This window comes from Oncorhynchus masou, chromosome 2, assembly GCF_036934945.1.
Source record: "Oncorhynchus masou masou isolate Uvic2021 chromosome 2, UVic_Omas_1.1, whole genome shotgun sequence".
Taxonomy (NCBI): Eukaryota; Metazoa; Chordata; class Actinopteri; order Salmoniformes; family Salmonidae; genus Oncorhynchus; species Oncorhynchus masou.
Genome location: NC_088213.1, coordinates 43,298,437 through 43,318,003, shown reverse-complemented (window position 1 = coordinate 43,318,003; position 19,567 = coordinate 43,298,437). Strand labels below are relative to the sequence as shown.

The window sequence follows — 19,567 nt, the reverse complement described above, 5'->3', positions numbered from 1 at the left end:
TGGTATCTTAAACAAATGTATCCATTTGGCAATCTGCAGGAGAGGGTAAACACATACGATATTTTATGGTGGAGCCACTTGGAGGTAAGCACTTTAATTGACTTTGCAGGCATCTGGCTAGTTTGGTTCAGAGGGGATGTATAGGGCACCGCTGTAATGCTCCCCCACCCGGTGTACAATTAGCGTGTCATATGAAAGACAAGCTAATTTTCCTTCTGGATGATGATTAGGCCATTCTATACCCACCACTTATCCATTTTACATTTGAGTAATTTAGCAGATGCTCTTATCCAGAGTGACTTACCCCTCTTAAGATGCCGATGGAGAACAAGGCTGACGCTTTACGTATTCCTAACCAATTGTGTTTTTTTGTTAGTTTCTTTGCTTTGTTTGTAACTTATTTTTTTAAACTTATTTTGTAATAATGTTGCTGCTACTGTCTCTTATGACAAAAAATTACTTCTGGGCATCAGAACTGCGATTACTTACCACGGGACTGGCAGAATCCTTTTTTCCCTTTAACGAGTCCGTCGAGCCCGACGTGAATGATATACTGCTTCCCTGGGAACAGGCCCAGATCCCCGTCATTTGCATGAAGAGAAAGCGGAGAAAAAGGGGCCAGTGGGCGGGCTGCCTTCTGAGAATTCGTAAGCAATCGAATAAACCCCCACTTCCTTCCATTCTGCTAGCAAACGTGCAATCTTTGGAAAATAAAATCGACGAACTATGCGGAAGATTAAACTTGCACCGGGATATTCAAAACTATAATATCTTATGCCTCACGTAGTCATGGCTGAATGACAACATTATCAACAGACAGCTGGCTGGTTATATGCTTTACCAGAAAAAGAGGACCGAGCACACCCCCATTCTCATCGACTGGGATGTAGTGGAGCAGGTTGTGAGTTTCAAGTTCCTTGGTGTTCATATCACCAACAAACTAACATGGTCCAAGCACACAAGACAATCGTGAAGAGGGCACAACAAAACCTATTCACCCTCAGGAGACTGAAAGGATTTGGCATGGGTCCTCAGATCCTCAAAAGGTTCTACAGCTGCACAATTGAGAGTATCCTGACCGTTTGCATCACTGCCTGGTATGGCAACTGCTCGGCCTCCCACCTTAAGGCACTACAGAGGGTAGTGCGTACGGCCCAGTACATCACTGGGGCCAAGCTTCCTGGCATCCAGGACCTCTACACCAGGCGGTGTCTGAGGAAGGCCCTAAAAATTGTCAAAGACTCCAGCCACTCTAGTCATAGACTGTTCTCTCAGCTACCACACGGCAAGCGGTACCAGAGCACCAAGTCTAGGTCCAAGAGGCTTCTAAACAGCTTCAACCACCAAGCCATAAGACTCCTGAACATCTAATCAAATGGCTACCCAGACTATTTGCATTGCCCCCCTTTACACCGCTGTAACTCTCTGTTATCATCTATGCAGCCACTTTAATAACTCTACCTACAGTACATGTACATATTACCTCAACTAACCGGTGCCTCCGCACATTGACTCTGTACCAGTACCCCCCTGTGTATAATCTCGCTATTGTTATTTTACTGCTGCTCTTTAATTACTTGTTACTTTTATTTTTAATTCTTACTCATATTTTTTAAAATCTGCATTGTTGGTTAGGAGGTCGTAAGTAAGCATGTGGTAAAATGTGATTTGATTTGAAGAGCAATTAAGGTTAAGTGCCTTTCTCAAGGGCACAACTGCATATTTTTCACCTAGTCGGTCAGGAATTCGAACCAGCGACCTTTCGGACCCAATGCTCTTAACCGCTAGGCTACCTGCCGCCCCATATAAAACACTTCTCAGGGGTAGCCTATGCATCAACTTGGTTTCTTTTGGCCAAATAAAGAGTAAAGCAATGAGGGAAGAGGGAGCGTTGCTCTCACCTGTAAGTCTGTCTTCATGAGGGATGCCCCTGCCTCTACCAGGTAGTGACAGATAGTCCTCTGACACAGTGACGCTGCTTTGTGCAACACTGTCTCCCCACTGAGACAGAGAGAGAGAAAGAGACAGAGAGATAAAGAAAGAGATAGGGAGAAAGAGGGGGGATCCAATGAGTGTAACTTTCTATTTTAAACTTTAACTAGATACATCACACAGACTGTGTGTAAAATGAGCATTTCAAAATCCATGTCTTAAACTTACTTTTCCTTTTCTGTTACATCCAGGATATCTGTGGGTGCTGTTTTTTGGTAGGGGGCAGGGAAAAAGAGACATTTCAAAGCATGTCCCTAAACCAATTACAACGCTCCAAGATACTACTTTTATATCATAGTAAAAAGCTGGTATAGGAGAACTGACAGAAACATATCCTTTTCAAATATTGGAATGTATCATTCGTTGTTGAGCAAGAAAGACTCCATAAACGACAACAAGAGTACACAGAGTGAGATGTACCCGCGCTGTGCGCATGACCCTCAAATATATGGCGTTCCACACCTAGGACATAATTCTACTACCACAAAAAAACATAGAGCATACTGTGCTGGGTTAACTTCTAATCCATAGTTCATATTTGAGGGTCACAGACTCAATTTGGGAAATCCCACAGAATTATTCAGTATTGTGAGGGGGGGGGGGGTGTCCTGCCTACAGACTTAAATAGATCACATAAATGTGTATTGCCTCGTCCCTACCATTGTCCAGGATGTATTTGACAGTCTCCTTGCTACCAGTGTCCACAGCATAGTGGAGCAGGGTGCATCCTGACGGGTCCTGCACTGACAGGTCAGCTCCCAGTTTGTGCAGTTCCTTCAGCTGGGAGAAGAGGGCACATTGTTATGACTGGAGGCGTGGGGAAAGTGACTGCATGTCCAGAAGAATGGGGGAATAGACTGCATTTTTATTCATTGCCGCCCAGAGAAATGCTTACCCTGAGGTAACGCCATGACAGAAGTGATCATCATTCCCTTGTTGAATGTATCAATTAGTGAGCCTACATTCATTAAACAGTATGTACCAATCAATAGTTTGGACACACCTATTAGTAGTTTGTTTTTTCTTTAATTTTTTACATTGTAGAATAATAGTGAAGACATCAAAACTATGAAATAACACATGTGGAATCATGTAGTACCTAAAAAGAAGTTTTCAACAAATCAAAATATATTTTATATTTGAGATTCTTCAAAGTAGCCACCCTTTGCCTTGATGACAGCTTTGCACACTCTTGACATTCACTCAACCAGCATCACTTTTTTGCTTACTACATGATTCCATATGTGTTATTTCGTAGTTTTGATATCTTCGCTATTATTCTACAATGTAGAAAATAATAAAAATAAATAAAAACCCTTGAATGAGTAGGTGTGTCCAAACTTTTGACTGGTACTGTATATGCAGTGTGCATATCCAATGGCCACTGTGGCTCCCACTCACCTTCAGATGGTCTTTGCGCTTCACACATTCAATCAACACTTCCGGTGATACTGTAAGGAGGTATAAGACATGAGAGGAGGCTGTAGATTCAGTAGTCATAACAATTTCAGACCATAATACATGACAGTGTCATTTGGGGAAAGATCTGAGCAGTGTGAATAGCTTTCTATGGGGCACTTGTTTGGTTTTTAGTACTATATGTACTATATGACTTATGTATATGACTTATCTATTTACTCAGCTTACATGGTCAGTAACGAGAGCAAGATGCATGTTGCTGCCTTCAGTAGAGGGACAGTATTTAAACACTGGATCATGAAAAGTTTTAAATTAACACGGACAATCACATTCACGCCTGTTGAGTTCTTGGGTTCAGTCTCAATATGGCAAATCCTTGTTGAAAGCACCAAATTGCCCTTTGTAGATTATTTACCCTAATCCACCCATCTGCATGTTTTCCGTCGAGGCAGGAAAACAGTCGGCTCAAAATTCCCCACAGCATTCTCACAAATCTCAGTTAGCCAGCTCTGCAAGTCAAACAGTTGCTACCACGACGTCTGCGTCTGAAGATACAGTATGCTCTAGAATCCTGCTGTCAGAGCTGAACAACCAGAATTAGAATGGGGCTGCTACTGGAAATTTAGTTTTTTTGTCCTTTAGAAAACAACTGGATAGATGCAAAGTCAGGTCTGGAGAATATATTCTGACTGGGCTCACGCCAGAATCTTCGTGAGGGGTGGACTTGAATGCTAATGTGTTTCCTGTGAATGTTAATAATCCTTCACTCTTGTTCAAATGCTGTGAAATGCATATCTTAAGGGGGGGGGGGGGATAAAACCCTTCGCATGATGGCAGGTGAACTTCCGGGGGTTTGTTTAAGCAGGGCCACAAAGGCAAAGACATTTTTAGCCACCTCTTGAATCCAACTCAAAAAAAGCATCAGGCTCTTATCGTTCGACATTATTCATAGTGAAACTTCATTCTGACAGGAATTAGCTGGCGGTGGATTTTAGTTTGTTAAACCTTGATTGTGGGCACCGATGTACCCACATGCACTTGCTGCCAAGTTAACCGCATCAATTTATAATCACCTAGTGCAACAATTCAAAGGGTGTTTGTTTTACCTTTGTCTGTATTGCACAGTGTATTCTTCTCAGACCTGGGGGTAGATAGAGAGCAAGACATGGTTAAACCAATACAAAACAAACAGTTCACAAAACAAAATGCTTGCCAAGCCCACCTCTCTGCACCCCTTGGATTTTCATAGCAAACATCCATGATAAGGAAAAAACCTAAAACAAACCAAATCCCCAAAACAAAATGTCCCACAAAAAGACTTGCTTCGGTTGCATGGTTTTGGTTCAGATGGGAGGTGGTGTGGTTAATTAGACAGTCCCCTGATTTGCTCTGTTTTTCCAGGCGTCCCTTGCCTGCCAACTAGCCCAAGGTAAAATATTCTAATACGTGTGTTTGCAGCCAAAAGAGCTCCCCCCCCCTCTCTTCCATTCTGATTCACACACACACACACACACACACACACACACACACACACACACACACACACACACACACACACACACACACACACACACACACACACACACACACACACACACACACACACACACACACAGAGAGCCGTGTCAGTAGGGCAGTGTGAGTGGACAGAGAGGAAGCTCTTGGGCCTCCCTGCTGTCACTCCAGGTTATGTTACTGTCTGATCCTGGCTGGGCTGTCTGTTTGCCAGAAGCTAAATCCCCCATACACACTAATCCACTGAGAACTGACACAAGGCTAACATCAAAACGCACACAAGCAGGAACAGTGAGACTGACCGTCCGAGGAGCAGGCCCTGTACTGTCCAGGACGAATTATCCTACTGATTGGTCAACCCCACCTCTCTCAGGCTGGCCTTAAGACTGGCTCTTCATCTTTGTTATTAGCACAGAGCAGAAGGCGTAAATAATAATGGGTATGAAAGGTGTGAATATATAAATAACATTAGAGGGTCAGAGACCATTGTATTAACTGAGAATTAAAAAAACCCTGCTTGAATAGATACTATAACAGTCATCTACCAAATCAAAGCAAACACTTATTTGTCACACGCGCCCGAATAAAGCATGTATAGACCTTACTGTGAAATGCTTACTTGCAAGCCCCTTAAACAACAGTGCAGTTCAAGAAAGAGTTAAGAAAATAATGACCAAATAAACTAAAGTAAAAAATAATAAAAAGCAACAATAACAATAACAAAGCTATATACAGGGGGTACCGGTACCGAGTCAATGTGCGGAGGTACAAGTTAGTTAGGTAATTTGTACACGTAGGTAGGGGTGAAGTGACTATGCACAGATAACAAACAGCAAGTAGCAGCAGTGTAAAAAATTAATGGGAGGAAGGGTGGGGGGGTGTCAATTTAAATAATCCGGTGGCCATTTGATCAATTGTACAGCAGTCTTATGGCTTGGGGGTAGAAGCTGTTAAGGAGCCTTTAGGGCCTAGACTTGGTAGACTGCGGTAGCAGAGAAAATAGTTTATAACGTGGGTGACTGGAGTCTTTGACAATTCTTTGGGCTTTCCTCTGACACCGCCTAGTATATAGGTCCTGGATGGCAGGAAGCTTGGCCCCAGTGATGCACTGGGCCGTACCCACTACCCTCTGTAGCACCTTACGGTCAAATGCCGAGCAGTTGCCATACCAAGTATTGATGCAACCAGTCAGGATGCTCTCGATGTTGCAGCTGTAGAACATTTTGAGTATCTGGGGACCCATGCCAAATCTTTTCAGTCTACTGAGGGAGAAAAGGTGTTTTTGTGCCATCTTCACGACTGTCATGTGTGTTTGGACCATGATAGTTCGTTGGTGATGTGGACACCAAGGAACTTGAAACTCTCGACCCGCTCCACTACAGCCCCGTCGATGTTCATGGGGGCCTGTTCGGCCTGCCTTTTCCCGTAGTCCATGATCAGCTCCTTCGTCTTGCTCACATTGAAAGAGAGGTTGTTGTCCTGGCATCACACTGCCAGGTCTCTGAAGGCCATCTCATCATTGTCGGTGATCAGGCCTACCACTGTTGTGTCGTCGGCAAACTTAATGATGGTGTTGGAGTCATGTTTGGCCACACAGTCATGGGTGAACAGGGAGTACAGGAGGGGACTAAGCACACACCCCTGGGGGGGCCCCAGTATTGAGGATCAGCGTAGCAGACGTGTTGTTGCCTACCCTTACCACCTGGGGGCAGCCCGTCAGGAAGTCCAAGATCCAGTTGCAGAGGGAGATGTTAAGTCCCAGGGTCCTTAGCTAAGTGAACGAGTTTTGTGACTACTATGGTGCTGATCACTGAGCTGTAGTCATTGACCAGCATTCTCACATAGGTTTTCCTTTTGTCCAGGTGGGAAAGGGCAGTGTGGAGTGCGATTGAGATTGCATCATCTGTGGATCTGTTGCGGCGGTATGCAAATTGGAGCGGGTCTAGGGTATCTGGGAGGATGCTGTTGATGTGAGCCATGACCAGCCTTTCAAAGCACTTCTTGGCTACCAGCGTGAGTGCTACAGGGCGGTAATCATTTAGGCAGGTTACCTTCGCTTCCTTGGGCACAGGGACTATGGTGCTCTGCTTGAAACATGTAGGTATTACAGACTCGTTCAGGGAGAGGTTGAAAATGTCAATTAAGACACTTGCCAGTTGGTCTCCGCATGCTTTGAGTACACGTCCTGGTAATCTGTCTGGCCCCGCAGCTTTGTGAATGTTGACCTGTTTAAAGGTCTTACTCACATTGGCTACCGAGAGCGTTATCCCACAGTCATCCAGAACAGCTGGTGCTCTCATGCATGCTTCAGTGTTGCTTGCCTCGAAGCGAGCATAAAAGACATTTAGCTTGAATGGTAGGCTCGCGTCACTGGTCAGCTTGTGGGTTTCCTTTTGTAGTCCATAATAGTTTTCAAGCCCTGCCACATCCGACGAGCATCAGAGGCGGTGTAGTAGGATTCAATCTTAATCCTGTATTGACGCTTATCAAAGTGTCCAGATTAGTGTCCCGGTCCTTGAAAGCGGCAGCTCTAGCCTTTAGATCGATGTGGATGTTGCCTGTAATCCATGGCTTCTGGTTGGGATATGTACGTACGGTCACTGTGGGGACGACATCATTGATGCACTTATTGATGAAGCCGATGACTGAGGTGGTATACTCCTCAATGCCATTTGATGAATCCAGGAACATATTCCAGTCTGTGCTCGCAAAACAGTCCTGTAGCGTAGCATCCGCGTCATCTGACCACTTCCATACTGCGCGAGTCACTGGTACTTCCTGCTTTAGCGTTTGCTTGTAAGCAGGAATCAGGAGGATATAATTATGGTCAGATTTGCCAAATGGATGATTAATGGCTAAGCAAGCATTTAGTAAAAGAGTACGAGATTTGAGTGAATAAACAAAGCATTATTACAATGTTACTAGAATCTTACAAAACAACCCATCTTGATTTTCAGGTGGATCACTGCTGTAATTGTTCTTGTTTGGGAAAATGTTAGTGAATTCGAAAGAAAATCTTCATCAGACAGAGTAGACTCTTTTAGAAAGGGTCTAATCCTGGGCTCTCTAATCCTGTTCCTGTAGAGCTACCCTCGTGTAGGTTTTCACCCCAACCCCAGTTTTAACTTACCTGATTCAGCTGATCAACCAGCTAATTATTAGACTCATATGCGTTAGATTAGCAAAAACCTATAGGACAGTAGCTCTCCAGGAACAGAGTTGGAGAGCCCTGGTCTAATCTATTGGAAACCTTGGACTCACCTGGACTTGAAAAATAATACAATTAGACACAACAGAGCAGATGCTTGCTGTGCAAAGCAACACATTGTGATCATGGTAAATCGGAGGAGAAAAGAATCCCTGTAACAAGTCTTTCCCCAAGGTCTGGGAGTCCTATATGTCTGTGGGTTACTAATGTGCCTGCTTTCCCCTGTTAGAGGTAATTAACCACACAGAGCCCACAGTCTCTCTCATCAGCCCAGGAGTCTCCCACAATTACCCAGTCTGTCTCCATCCACTCCTCACTACAAGTCTCACTCCCTAGATAAATCTTTGATCAAAAGAAGGTTGAGCGTCTTGTTAGAGTTGCATATTTAAAACTCTTGACAAAAGGCGGCTGGCTTCCTGTTAGCTGTTACCAGCACACGTCATTGGTCGGGCTGGGAATTTCCCCCCATCACTAGTTATTGGGCTGTTTGACTGTGGAGGAGGCAGACGCCAGCCAGCAAAAGTGGTAGATATGGGTCCAGTGTTCATAAGCTCAGGGGATCATAAGCTCATCATGAAGGGAAGAGCTACTGTGCCAAATTCGATGAAAGTGAGAGTGCCAGTCATGTGGTATTTACATGTAGGCCACATTGTCTGTGATACAGTTGCTGAAACAGGTAACATGTGCAAAAGATATATCTTAAGAGGAAAGTGTACTTTGATTTAGTAAAACCACACAGTTTCACCCACACTTCATGCAAACGTTATGAGTATTCCAGTCTTACGTTACATCAAACTGCATTATCAGTTCCTTTACAGTGCCTGTGACAAACAAATCACTGAGGTTTAAAAAAGAAAAGAATATATGTTGGTCTGAAAACAAGAGAAGCAGAACACAATCAATAGCAGGCAAAGTATATGTTCAAGCCTTGGGCCCCTGGCAGCAATTTACTTTGAGAGTGGGAACAAAATATGCAGCTAAGATGTTGGGCAACATCAAGCCCCAAACCACTGGCCTAGCCTCTGTCGCTAATGGATTGTCAGTGTGAGGGAGATCCAGGGCAGATTACACACAGTTTACTGGAATATCTGGCTCACCTCATAATTATAGTGGAGCCCAGCCTCCACAGTCCAGACACATACATCACCACCAACCTGACAGTTATTCGCCAATCACAGGGAGAAGGACTTCAGAAGCTTTTATGTGTGCTCTTCCACGGTAAAACTAATGTCTAGGCATTAGCTCTGGGAATAAACATGACTCTTCAGGTCTCACGGCAAGGTTACTCATTATGTGATCTCATCCCCCCCCCCCTTTCCTTCTCCTCGCCACAACGACCCCAGCAGTTCAACTGATCCGCGTCATAGAATCAAGGTTGCCTGCATGACTATAGACCATGTTAATCAATTGAGTTAAAGACAAAGCAACAGGATTGACCTTAAAAGGACACCAGCTGCAAGATTTACTGCTGTTGAACGGTCAAATTCAAATGAATTATTCTGTTCCAAGCCAACTGGCAGGGCAGAAAAACAGACTCCAAATTGTGGCTTTAAATGGGGATCATTTTTTCTTATTAGGAAGTGAAAAGCAAGCCATAAGCTGATAACAATTTGTCACCTCGGAGATCGTTAATGCAAACAGTCTGTACATTCCTGTGTCAGTGAGAAAAGACTGCCGGTGTCAGAATGAGGTATAATAGGCAATTAGAGGACCTAGTGGTTCGGTTCAGCACATAGAGCTTTCGAAACGCAAACACTGAATCATCAATGGTATGGGGATGCCATCTTTTCTTACCATCGTTAATTTAGCAAAGTTTCAGGATGTTTTGATGCATGCTGGACTGTGCGCTCCGGTTTACCAGAGCTCCCTACAGTATTTATTGAATGGGAAATACAAGGTTTCCATCATACTGTATACATGCATTGATTGCGGTGCCCCGAGAAAGGAGCTGCTGTCCAAAATCAACACGATTGCATCTTCTGTTGCCTCCTTCTACGGTCCATGCAGCCAAAACACACTCTACAAATAACAACCTCCTTTTCTAGGAGGAACTTGCATTACGCTTAGTTGAGCACTATCATTACAAAATACTGTGAATAAAGAACATAAATGTGACAGCGTATAACGCCACCTCAGTCGATGTTACATGCTCATTTAAGCGGATTTGTTGAACATAACATCAGAAGAAAAGCTGACAGTGATTTGCTTTGTATCAAGGCTCAAATGCCCTCTCTTTTAAGACTAGCTGATAACTGACTAATTACCCATTCGATATAAAACCAAAGCCCTTGCTAGCATCCTAAGCATTTTACCCGGACATCAAGAAACAAAAAAAGCTCTACATCTGAAATGAATTACGACATTGGAAATAATTATAATTGCACGACAGGGAAGCATAACACAGGAAAATATCTGGCAAGGAAAAGCTACAAAATACATTAATCAGTCTGTTTGGCAGATCACTGAAGTGACAAGCAAAACTTAATATTCTGGGCAATTTCATGTGGCTCCTGTTTGGAGTGGTGCTGCACACATGACAGCGTTCAGAAGATGTAACTTCTCATTAGTCATCTCAGTGGACATGGAGAGCATCCATCATGCAAATCTGCCTCCAGACGAGACTCAATCAACAGTGAATTAGCGTCGCTGAAAAACACGAGTAGCAAAACAACGACAGATAATTCATTGTAAAATCAAAATGGGAGGATGTGCCTGTCTGTGAGAACTCTAAGGCAGTCTCTCTCTCTCTCTCTCTCTCTCTCTCTCTCTCTCTCTCAAGAGGGAATGGGGCACGGTGACAGTGAGAGGGAGCACATGGGCCTGTTTGTGCCATATGGTTCCATCAGCAGCTGAATGCCACCCCCACATTCTCACTAGCATCCTGCCAAGCTGGGCCGTGAAGGTGAAACCATTGTAAGGACAATGGTATCACGTTTAAAAAAAATCCTTCAAAAATTCAGTTTCAAAGATGTGATTCTCTCTCTTCACTGGGATAGTAGTGGACAACATGACATGTCTGGCACATTGCGTTGACGTCTGTGATATTGTACCGACTCCAGACCAAGGTTCTAGTAATCAGAAACATTGCTAAGTAAATGCATTCTTGTGTGACAGAGTGTGCTACGGGCAGAATCGAGAAAGTGACTTGGTGGAGAGAAAGTAAGTGAATGTGGTGAAAGGGGGCTTTGATCTCACCTCAATGTTGGGTTGAAATCAGCTGCAGTAGTGTTAGACCGATGGATACATCCTGCCCTTTAAGACAACATAAAAAATAATAATGGATGGACCAAAAAAACTAAACAGATGAGCACAGAAATGATAAATGTGTAAACAGGCAAGATAAACAATAAAAACAGAAACAACTGGAAAGCCTCTACAACCAAATCCTCATTTCGAGAATGTGTTATCGGCTTTGAGATGGTACGGTCGAGTTTTTAAGTCAGCTGCAAATGTTTTTTTGAGAATACGAGTTGCGGCATGCAAAACTTACAGCAAGTGCACTTTCACTCAAAGTAATAGTAGGGCTTCACCCTTTAGTTTAATTTTCCAATATTACCTTCATTGTGCCATGGCAAAATGGGATCCAGTGCCTGTATTGTATGTGGTGACGAGCGACCATGGAGTCTCACGGTCCCTGCCGTTGGCGTGGCCACAATATCAAAGAGCAGCCTAATGTCTATATATTTCATGGCAGATTCAATTAGGAAGGGCGAGTCTGTGGCGGATGCTGTTATACACTCTGCCATTTTCCCTCCTTCTCTCTGGCCCCAATATTAGGGAGGTAATATAAACAAAGCACGATCAACACTAAAAACAAGTCCTACAAACCATTCTCTGTTCATAAACATTTAAGAAAGGATGACATTATGGATGCAAAAACTGTTTGTTTTCATGTGCTTGCCAATGAAAAAAAAAAAAAAAAAAAAAAACAGCATTTCACTGCTTGTCATCTCTGTTTCACGAGACTCACGGAGGTGAACCATAACACTTTTCTGAAATGATGGACCGTGACAAATACGTACAACTCCACTGTGAAGAATGCATGTCCTTACAAAAAAAAATGGAATGGTACAGCATGGCGCTTTATTGACCCAGTGACACCGCAGAATACGCCATGGAACAAATCCTGGCCTAAGTAGATTTGTACACCTGCATGGAACCATACTTTAACAGTGTCACAGGCAAGACCCTTTTCTAACGTCCGACCCCTTCCTATTCAGTCCAGGCGAGCGTGACAGGAAAGGGAATGGAGGCTACACCAGTTCTGTCTGATAATGAGGGTTGGCTAAATCTCCACCCAGCCTCATTCTACTCCTGAGCATATCACACCCTGCTAGGGATATGGCCATGGCTTAAAACAGCCCGGGACTACCGGACCTACACACAGTGGAAGTTAAACACAGTGTTTAAAGCCCTCTTACAATGGCATAGTGGGAGGCTAATATGGCTAGCTGCATTGTTTAAATTTCTATGTTAAGTAGCTTCAAAGATAGAAGTGTGTTACAAGAACAAAAATCAAAGATGTAATGTGTGATTTGGGAGATTGGCGGCCGCCCCTTTAGTCTCTCTTCTCACCTGGTGAGGGCAGGCTTACTGGACCTGAGGGAGCTGCTGTGTGCCAGTGCCTCCACCACAGAGCTGTCGCTGGATATTCGCTTCCTCTGAGTGGTCTTCTGGAGCTCCGTGATCCTGTGAGAGAGAATGGGAAGAGAGAGAGGAATAGAGAGAGAGAAACAGAGAGAAAAGAGAGAGATACAGCATGCATAAGAAATAAGAAACGACCAGGTCCGAGATGGCCTAGAAGGACATCACACATTGGGTACACTATGGAACGTCAGAGTAGTTAGACCACCGTTTCTATTGCCGCTGGGTCCTGAAGCGCAGTAAACATTTAAGCCTTTTCTTGTTATAATATTAAAGCTTGGGTACATCAAAGGTGGGCACCGTATATATAACAATAAAGTGTGTTTATATTGCTGGGGGATCTAGTGCAAATACAAAAAAAAAAAAAAAAAGTACACGCTGTATAGATGAACCCATTGTGGAAGATTGAAACCAGAACATTCCCACCATTGGGAGCAGAGTGAATAACCAAAAGAGAGCGCTTGTGTATATGAGACAGAATTATAGAATAATGGGGTCTAAAGAACAAATAAGACGGTTCGAGATACTGTGGAAGATAAGATTTCTCCTAATGGTAGAAAGTTGCAGTTAATGAAGACACTAACATGCATTATAAATGTTCCTGTCATCCAGCGCCCAACAGTACTTGCTTTGAAGCTTATTTTCCCCCACTAAGGTCAAAAGAGTGTTAAAATGATAAAATGGTGTTAAATTGTTAATGCAACCAATAATGGCTTGGTTCTAGTAGGATTGAACCTCTTATATTCTAACTGAAGAGCTGCAAAAAAGAGCAGAAGTGGGGCGCGGATCATTATTTCAATCACTTGGGGTCTTGTTGTGGAGAGCAATGGTCCAAAATACGCTGTGGTGCCTGTGTCTGTCTGTCTACCACCAACCTGCTCCACCTCTCCCACATTCATCACATTAATCTGTCTGACTACCAACCAGGACCAGAGGAACAAAGAGCAGACACCCTAAAATAGTGATGCTTTTGCAGGGGGAAAAGTTGATGGGCAGGACTTAAACCAGGAATGTGCAGAGCCTAGAAAATTTAGAGATTCTCAGGAGTGAACAGTCTGCACTTGTGTGCAGAGATGTGCACAGCTGCATACACATTACAGTGTCTGTTCAAATCGGATTGGAGATTTATGAAATACTGATCATATGACAAACAAAGACATCAAATTAATAAGACTGTTTTCCAAAAGATCTAAAGCTGACATCTTTAACTAATAAAGAAAGATGCACAGCAGGACTAGCTTGTACGTTATTTCCAGGACCGTGGAAGTACTTAAAACAAAGCTTCCATTGTGACAAAGGAAGAGCATTGAACACAGGAAACGACAATATTATTCGAGAGCATCATGACTCGTGAATGTGTGTTGAGTCATCTAAATCGCTCTTACTATAGATCTGACCCTGACATAGACCTCATCGATCTCCCCCAAACTCTAAACCTAACCTAGGCTAACCCCATGCTCAGCCGGGCCAATTCCCCATGCTCAGTCTCGTTTGGAGCTGAACCTACTCTCTGGCAAGCCTGAACCTACTCTCTGACAAGACAATAGCGTCAAAAGCCAAATGGATAATCAGATTGGGAGAGAGCACCTCTCACCCCCGATCTCAGTTGTGAAGTTCTATTGTGAGCATGTGTGATTTTCTACATTTCATGAAGTAAAATAGAATCTTGATTCTAAAGAAGGTGGGAGTGAAACATAAGCAGTGAGGCAGATTGGCACTGTACTCATTCCCAATCCAAAGGGAACGCTGGGTTTTTGCTCATCACCTCCCACATTCATCCTCCTCCACCCATTCCCACCCACACAATCAACTTTGCATTTTAAATCAAACCAATTGCCCTGGCAACACACACATGGCTTACAGAAGCATCTATTTTCAAATGATTCAAATGTTAGATATTGAGGAAAATAAAGCAAAACAGTACACACTTTGTTGTTAAATTGCGTTCTGCCGGTGTAAACCTTATTTTCCATGAGCTTGAATGTGTTCCACCCACAAAGATCTTGGACTTAGTGTGTTGATCACTCTAGAGGCTTATATCAAGGACCCAGAAACCCCTGCTACATCCAAGTAAAAATACAGCATTTTGCATGGCTATAGGGAGAGACAAGTCCATGGGCTGAGTAAACAATCTTGGGAGGACAAGATAAGTTAAGGAGGAGGGGGAAAGGAGAGGTGAACAGGAAGGAAGGACAGATCGATACCTCTTCCTGACAGGAAAGGGGAAGCCGGAGGGAGAGAAGAAGAAGTGGGATTTCTTGTGTCTGACGGCCATGGCCTCGCTGTCCGATTGGGGGCTGGTGGGACTGATGGTAAGAGGAAAGGGCACAGAGAGGAAGAGGAGTGGATGGAGGAAAAGTAGGGCAGAAGGAAGGGCAGATGGGAGGAAGGAGAGAGAACAGGAACAATTCAGGGATGTATTACTTTAAAAACATGCCCCCCCCCCACCAATTGTTTAAAAAAAATATATATACAGTTGAAGTCTGAAGTTTACATACACCTTAGCCAAATACATTTAAACTCAGTTTTTCACAATTCCTGACATTTAATCCTAGTAGAAATCCTCTGTCTTCGGTCAGTTAGGATCACCACTTTATTTTAAGAAAGTGAAATGTCAGAATAATAGTAGAGAGAATGATTTATTTTAGCTTTTATTTATTTCATCACATTCCCAGTGGGTCAGAAGTACACTCAATTAGTATTTGGTAGCATTGCCTTTACATAAAAAAAAAATAACATTTTGGGTAGGCTTCCACAAGCTTCCCACAATAAGTTGGGTGAATTTTGGCCCATTCCTCCTGACAGAGCTGGTGTAACTGAGTCTGGTTTGTAGGCCTCCTTGCTCGCACACGCTTTTTCAGTTCTGCCCACAAATTTTCTATAGGAAGGCCACTCCAATACCTTGACTTTGTTGTCCATTTTGCCACAACTTTGGAAGTATGCTTCAGGTCATTGTCCATTTGTTAGACCCATTTGCGACCAAGCTTTAATTTCCTGACTGATGTCTTGAGATGTTGCTTCAATATATCCACATAATTTCCCATCCTCATGATGCCATCTATTTTGTGAAGTGCACCAGTCCCTCCTGCAGCAAAGCACCCCCACAACAAGATGCTGCCACTCCCGTGCTTCATGGTAGGGATGGTGTTCTTCGGCTTGCATGCCTCCCCCTTTTTCCTCCAAGCATAATGATAGTCATTATGGCCAAACCGTTCTGTGTTTGTTTCATCAGACCAGAGGACATTTCTCCAAAAAGTGTGATCTTTATCCCTATGTGCAGTTGCAAACCATAGTCTGGCTTTTTCATGGCGGTTTTGGAGCAGTGGCTTCTTCCTTGCTGAGTGGCCTTTCAGGTTATGTCGATATAGGACTCGTTTTACTGTGGATATAGATACTTTTGTACCGGTTTCCTCCAGCAAGGTCCTTTGCTGTTGTTCTGGGATTGATTTGCACTTTTCGCAACAAAGTACGTTTATCTCTAGGAGACAGAATGCGTCTCCTTCCTGAGCGGTATGACAGTTGCATGGTCCCATGGTGTTTATACTTGCGTACTATTGTTTGTACAGATGAGCGTAGTACCTTCAGGCATTTGGAAATTGCTCCCAAGGATGAACCAGACTTGTGGAGGTCTTGGCTGATTCCTTTTGATTTTCCCATGATGTCAAGCAAAGAGGCACTGAGCTTGAAGGTAGGCCTTGAAATACATCCACAGGTACACCTTCAATTGACTCAAATGATGTCAATTAGCTTATCATAAGCTTCTTAAGCCATGACATCATTTTATGGAATTTCCCAAGCTGTTTAAAGGCACAGTCAACTTAGTGTATGTAAACTTCTGATCCACTGGAATTGTGATACAGTGAATTATAAGTTAAATCATCTGTCTGTAAACAATTGTTGGAAAAATTACTTGTGTCATGCACAAAGTAGATGTCAAAAACGACTTGCCAAAACTATAGTTTGTTAACAAGAAATTTGTGGAGTGGTTGAAAAACTAGTTTTAATGACTCCAACCTAAGTGTATGTAAACTTCCGACTTCAACTGTACATTTAAACTGATCTCTGATTAGGGAAAGGAAGGACAGAGAAGCCAGGGATCTTCAGAGCCAGTAGCAGGAAGAGTTAAGAAATGGTACAATATCAGTTCAGCAAATGAATTGGTTCTGAAAAAAAGGATGCTAATAATGTAACAGTTAGGATGTTCATTGATAATTTGATATATTGCCAAGAGACTAAGGTGGCATTCATCTATGGCAAATTGCCTCCAACACTGTACAACTTCCAAACATCACTGTCCAGGTGTTCCAGTTCCAAGCATTGTAACTACTACTGCAGGACCTGAAAAAGACCCCCCAAAAAACCCTGTTACAGTCTGTCAAGGATCCGAAATGGCTTTTTATTAGGAATTCTATTTCAAGTCCCGGCCAGCAGCATGAGAGAACATGGCAAAAATAATGTGGCCTCTGCTTTGAAAGCATCAAAAATAGACCACAGAGGGGAAGAGAGGGAGAGAGAGGCTACAATCCTACACGCCCTCAGATATAGTCTCACCATGTTTACTTTGGAGGGGGAACGTGTGGGCCGGGTTAGGATCTGCCTCTGCCATGTTTGAACTCCATGAACCTGTTGCCACACCTCCTCTTCATCAAAACCGCTCCTTAAATCCCTAAATGGACCGGGGACAGGGGCCTGAGCGAAGGTTTAGCGAAGAGAGACTTCCAACTAAGGTAAAGTTACTGTAGAACAGAACTCTACAGAAAATCCTCTACTGTACAATATGAAAAGCATAAAGAGCAATACAAGTTGGTAAGCTCGACTGACAGGGAGATATGTAACGGTTTTAAATGACGGACAGCTTCTGATGTATGTTGAAAATTATTCTAGGAAATATGGATGAACGCACAGCAGGTATGAAATGACAAGCTCATCACGGCGGTTTATTCCTTCTCGTGTTCAATTGTATAACACTTTAACGCGATGGTATTACTTGGATAACTCGGTTGACTCTTTCCGTGTGCATGGCTTGAGTCATTCACAGAGGGCTACAAAATGTGCAGGGGATTTACTGTGGAAGATTACAGAAATGTCCACACCTGGCACGCAGACGTCCTTCTTCTAAGAAGATGAACATACATCTAGTAGTGGAGTCGTGGAGCTGCATGCATTTTCCAAACTGTTAGCAACGTAGGGAACACTTTTGTATTGTTCAGCCATGAACAGACAATGGCCGGGGCTTCTCTCTTTGTTAAGTTGACGCGTGTACCGTAGCAAGGCTTACAGTAACGATATTTCAACCCTGGATCTTCTCCCCTGCTGACACAGTCCTATGCTCTGAGGTGGAGCATTTCTAAAGGTCACTCTGAATTCAGGTGAGTATGGCCCTTCTCCTTCCTAGGGTGATTATGGAGACAGTCCAGTGGTTAGAACTCAAATGATTCATAGATTTAATGTGTGTGTGGGAGGGGTTAATGGGCGAGCATGGCCTCTGCATTCAAAACTACCGCCTCAGTAATAATTCAGCAGGGCAAAATCAGCATGGCCTCCGTGAGGAGTGTGCAGTTTTATTGTGTTACAGTGTTCATGTCCAGACACAGATTCAGCCCACGGGTTCTCAGCCTTTATTTTTGTGTCCTGGACCTGGGGCACTCCGGTATGATTATTACTACACTATTTCAGCCTGTCAAAGCAGCACCCGCCAGAAACCACTTGAAAACAGACGGGTTCACAGTAAATTACCTGGTGTGCATTCACTGTTATAAACCCCCCTTAAAGCGCATCCATAAAGCTCACCCCCCCCCCATCAAGCTCGTGCCCCATCCTTTATCGAGTGCTCTAAAATGATCTCCGACAGAAATTCAAATTAGAAGCTGTGAGCAGCAGCTGCTTCTCTTACCTGGGTCCCGGTGAGGGGGGAGGAGACGAGGAGGAGGACGGGAAGGCAAACTTGCTCGACGCCTCTGGGAATTCACCAGAAGAATCAACCAGATCAGGCATCCCTGGTGAGGTGCTCACCGTCTCCGTGACGACCAGCTCAGGGTCCAGGATGAAGAGCTCGTCTTGGGATATCTCGGTCACATAGTTTAGGTGTTCCTGTTATGGAGAGAGAAACCAGAACTACTTATGTACAGATCGTAATGGCCACTGAAAATGTTACTTGTTGTTTATTTTGCTTTTGTTATAGGTGTTCCATTACTCTGCATAATCCATATATTCGGTGGTGTAAAGTACTTGTGTAAAAATACTTTAAAGTACTACTTAAATCGTTTTTTGGGGTATCTGTACTTTACTTTTTATATTTTTGATTACTTTTACTCCACTATGTTCCTAAAGAAAATAATGTACTTTTTACTCCATATATTTTCTGTGAGACCCAAAAGTACTCTTTACATTTTGAATGCTGAGCAGGGTAAGGACTTTTGTCCAATTCATGTTCCTAAAGGACTCACTAATCATACATGTAAATGTGTAAATTATGTCTGAGTGTTGGAGGGGGCCCCTGTCTATCAGTAAATAAAAAATCAATTCAATTATGCCATCTGGTTTGCTTAATATAAGAAATATCTCATTATTTATTTTACTTTTGATACCGAAGTATATTTGAGCAATTACATTTACTTTTGAAAGTATATTTAAAACTAAATACTTTTAGACTTTTACTCAAATAGAATTTTACTGGGTGACTCACTTTTACTTGAGTCATTTTCTATTAAAAAAGGTATCGTTACTTTTACTCAAGTATGACAATTGGATACTTTTCCCATCTCCGAATGTGTTATTACATATAATGGC

At 43.2% G+C, this 19,567-nt stretch overlaps 1 protein-coding gene across 6 annotated transcripts in view; it reads right to left on the bottom strand.

Moving 5' to 3' along the window:
• Nucleotides 1-19,567, bottom strand: part of LOC135505259 (diacylglycerol kinase zeta-like) — a 140,652-nt gene that overhangs the window by 6,207 nt on the left and 114,878 nt on the right. For 4 of the 6 annotated variants that reach the window (XM_064924495.1, XM_064924470.1, XM_064924503.1 and 1 more), the window contains 9 exons: nt 18,672-18,868; nt 14,983-15,084; nt 12,710-12,823; nt 11,330-11,386; nt 4,518-4,552; nt 3,394-3,443; nt 2,652-2,772; nt 2,161-2,197; nt 1,902-2,001 (listed from right to left, as the gene is read on the bottom strand). In XM_064924495.1, the coding sequence (XP_064780567.1) occupies nt 1,902-2,001; nt 2,161-2,197; nt 2,652-2,772; nt 3,394-3,443; nt 4,518-4,552; nt 11,330-11,386; nt 12,710-12,823; nt 14,983-15,084; nt 18,672-18,868 (813 nt within the window). The remainder of the gene's footprint in view (nt 1-1,901; nt 2,002-2,160; nt 2,198-2,651; nt 2,773-3,393; nt 3,444-4,517; nt 4,553-11,329; nt 11,387-12,709; nt 12,824-14,982; nt 15,085-18,671; nt 18,869-19,567) is intronic. The other 2 variants (XM_064924486.1, XM_064924512.1) reach the window with 1 other exon arrangement.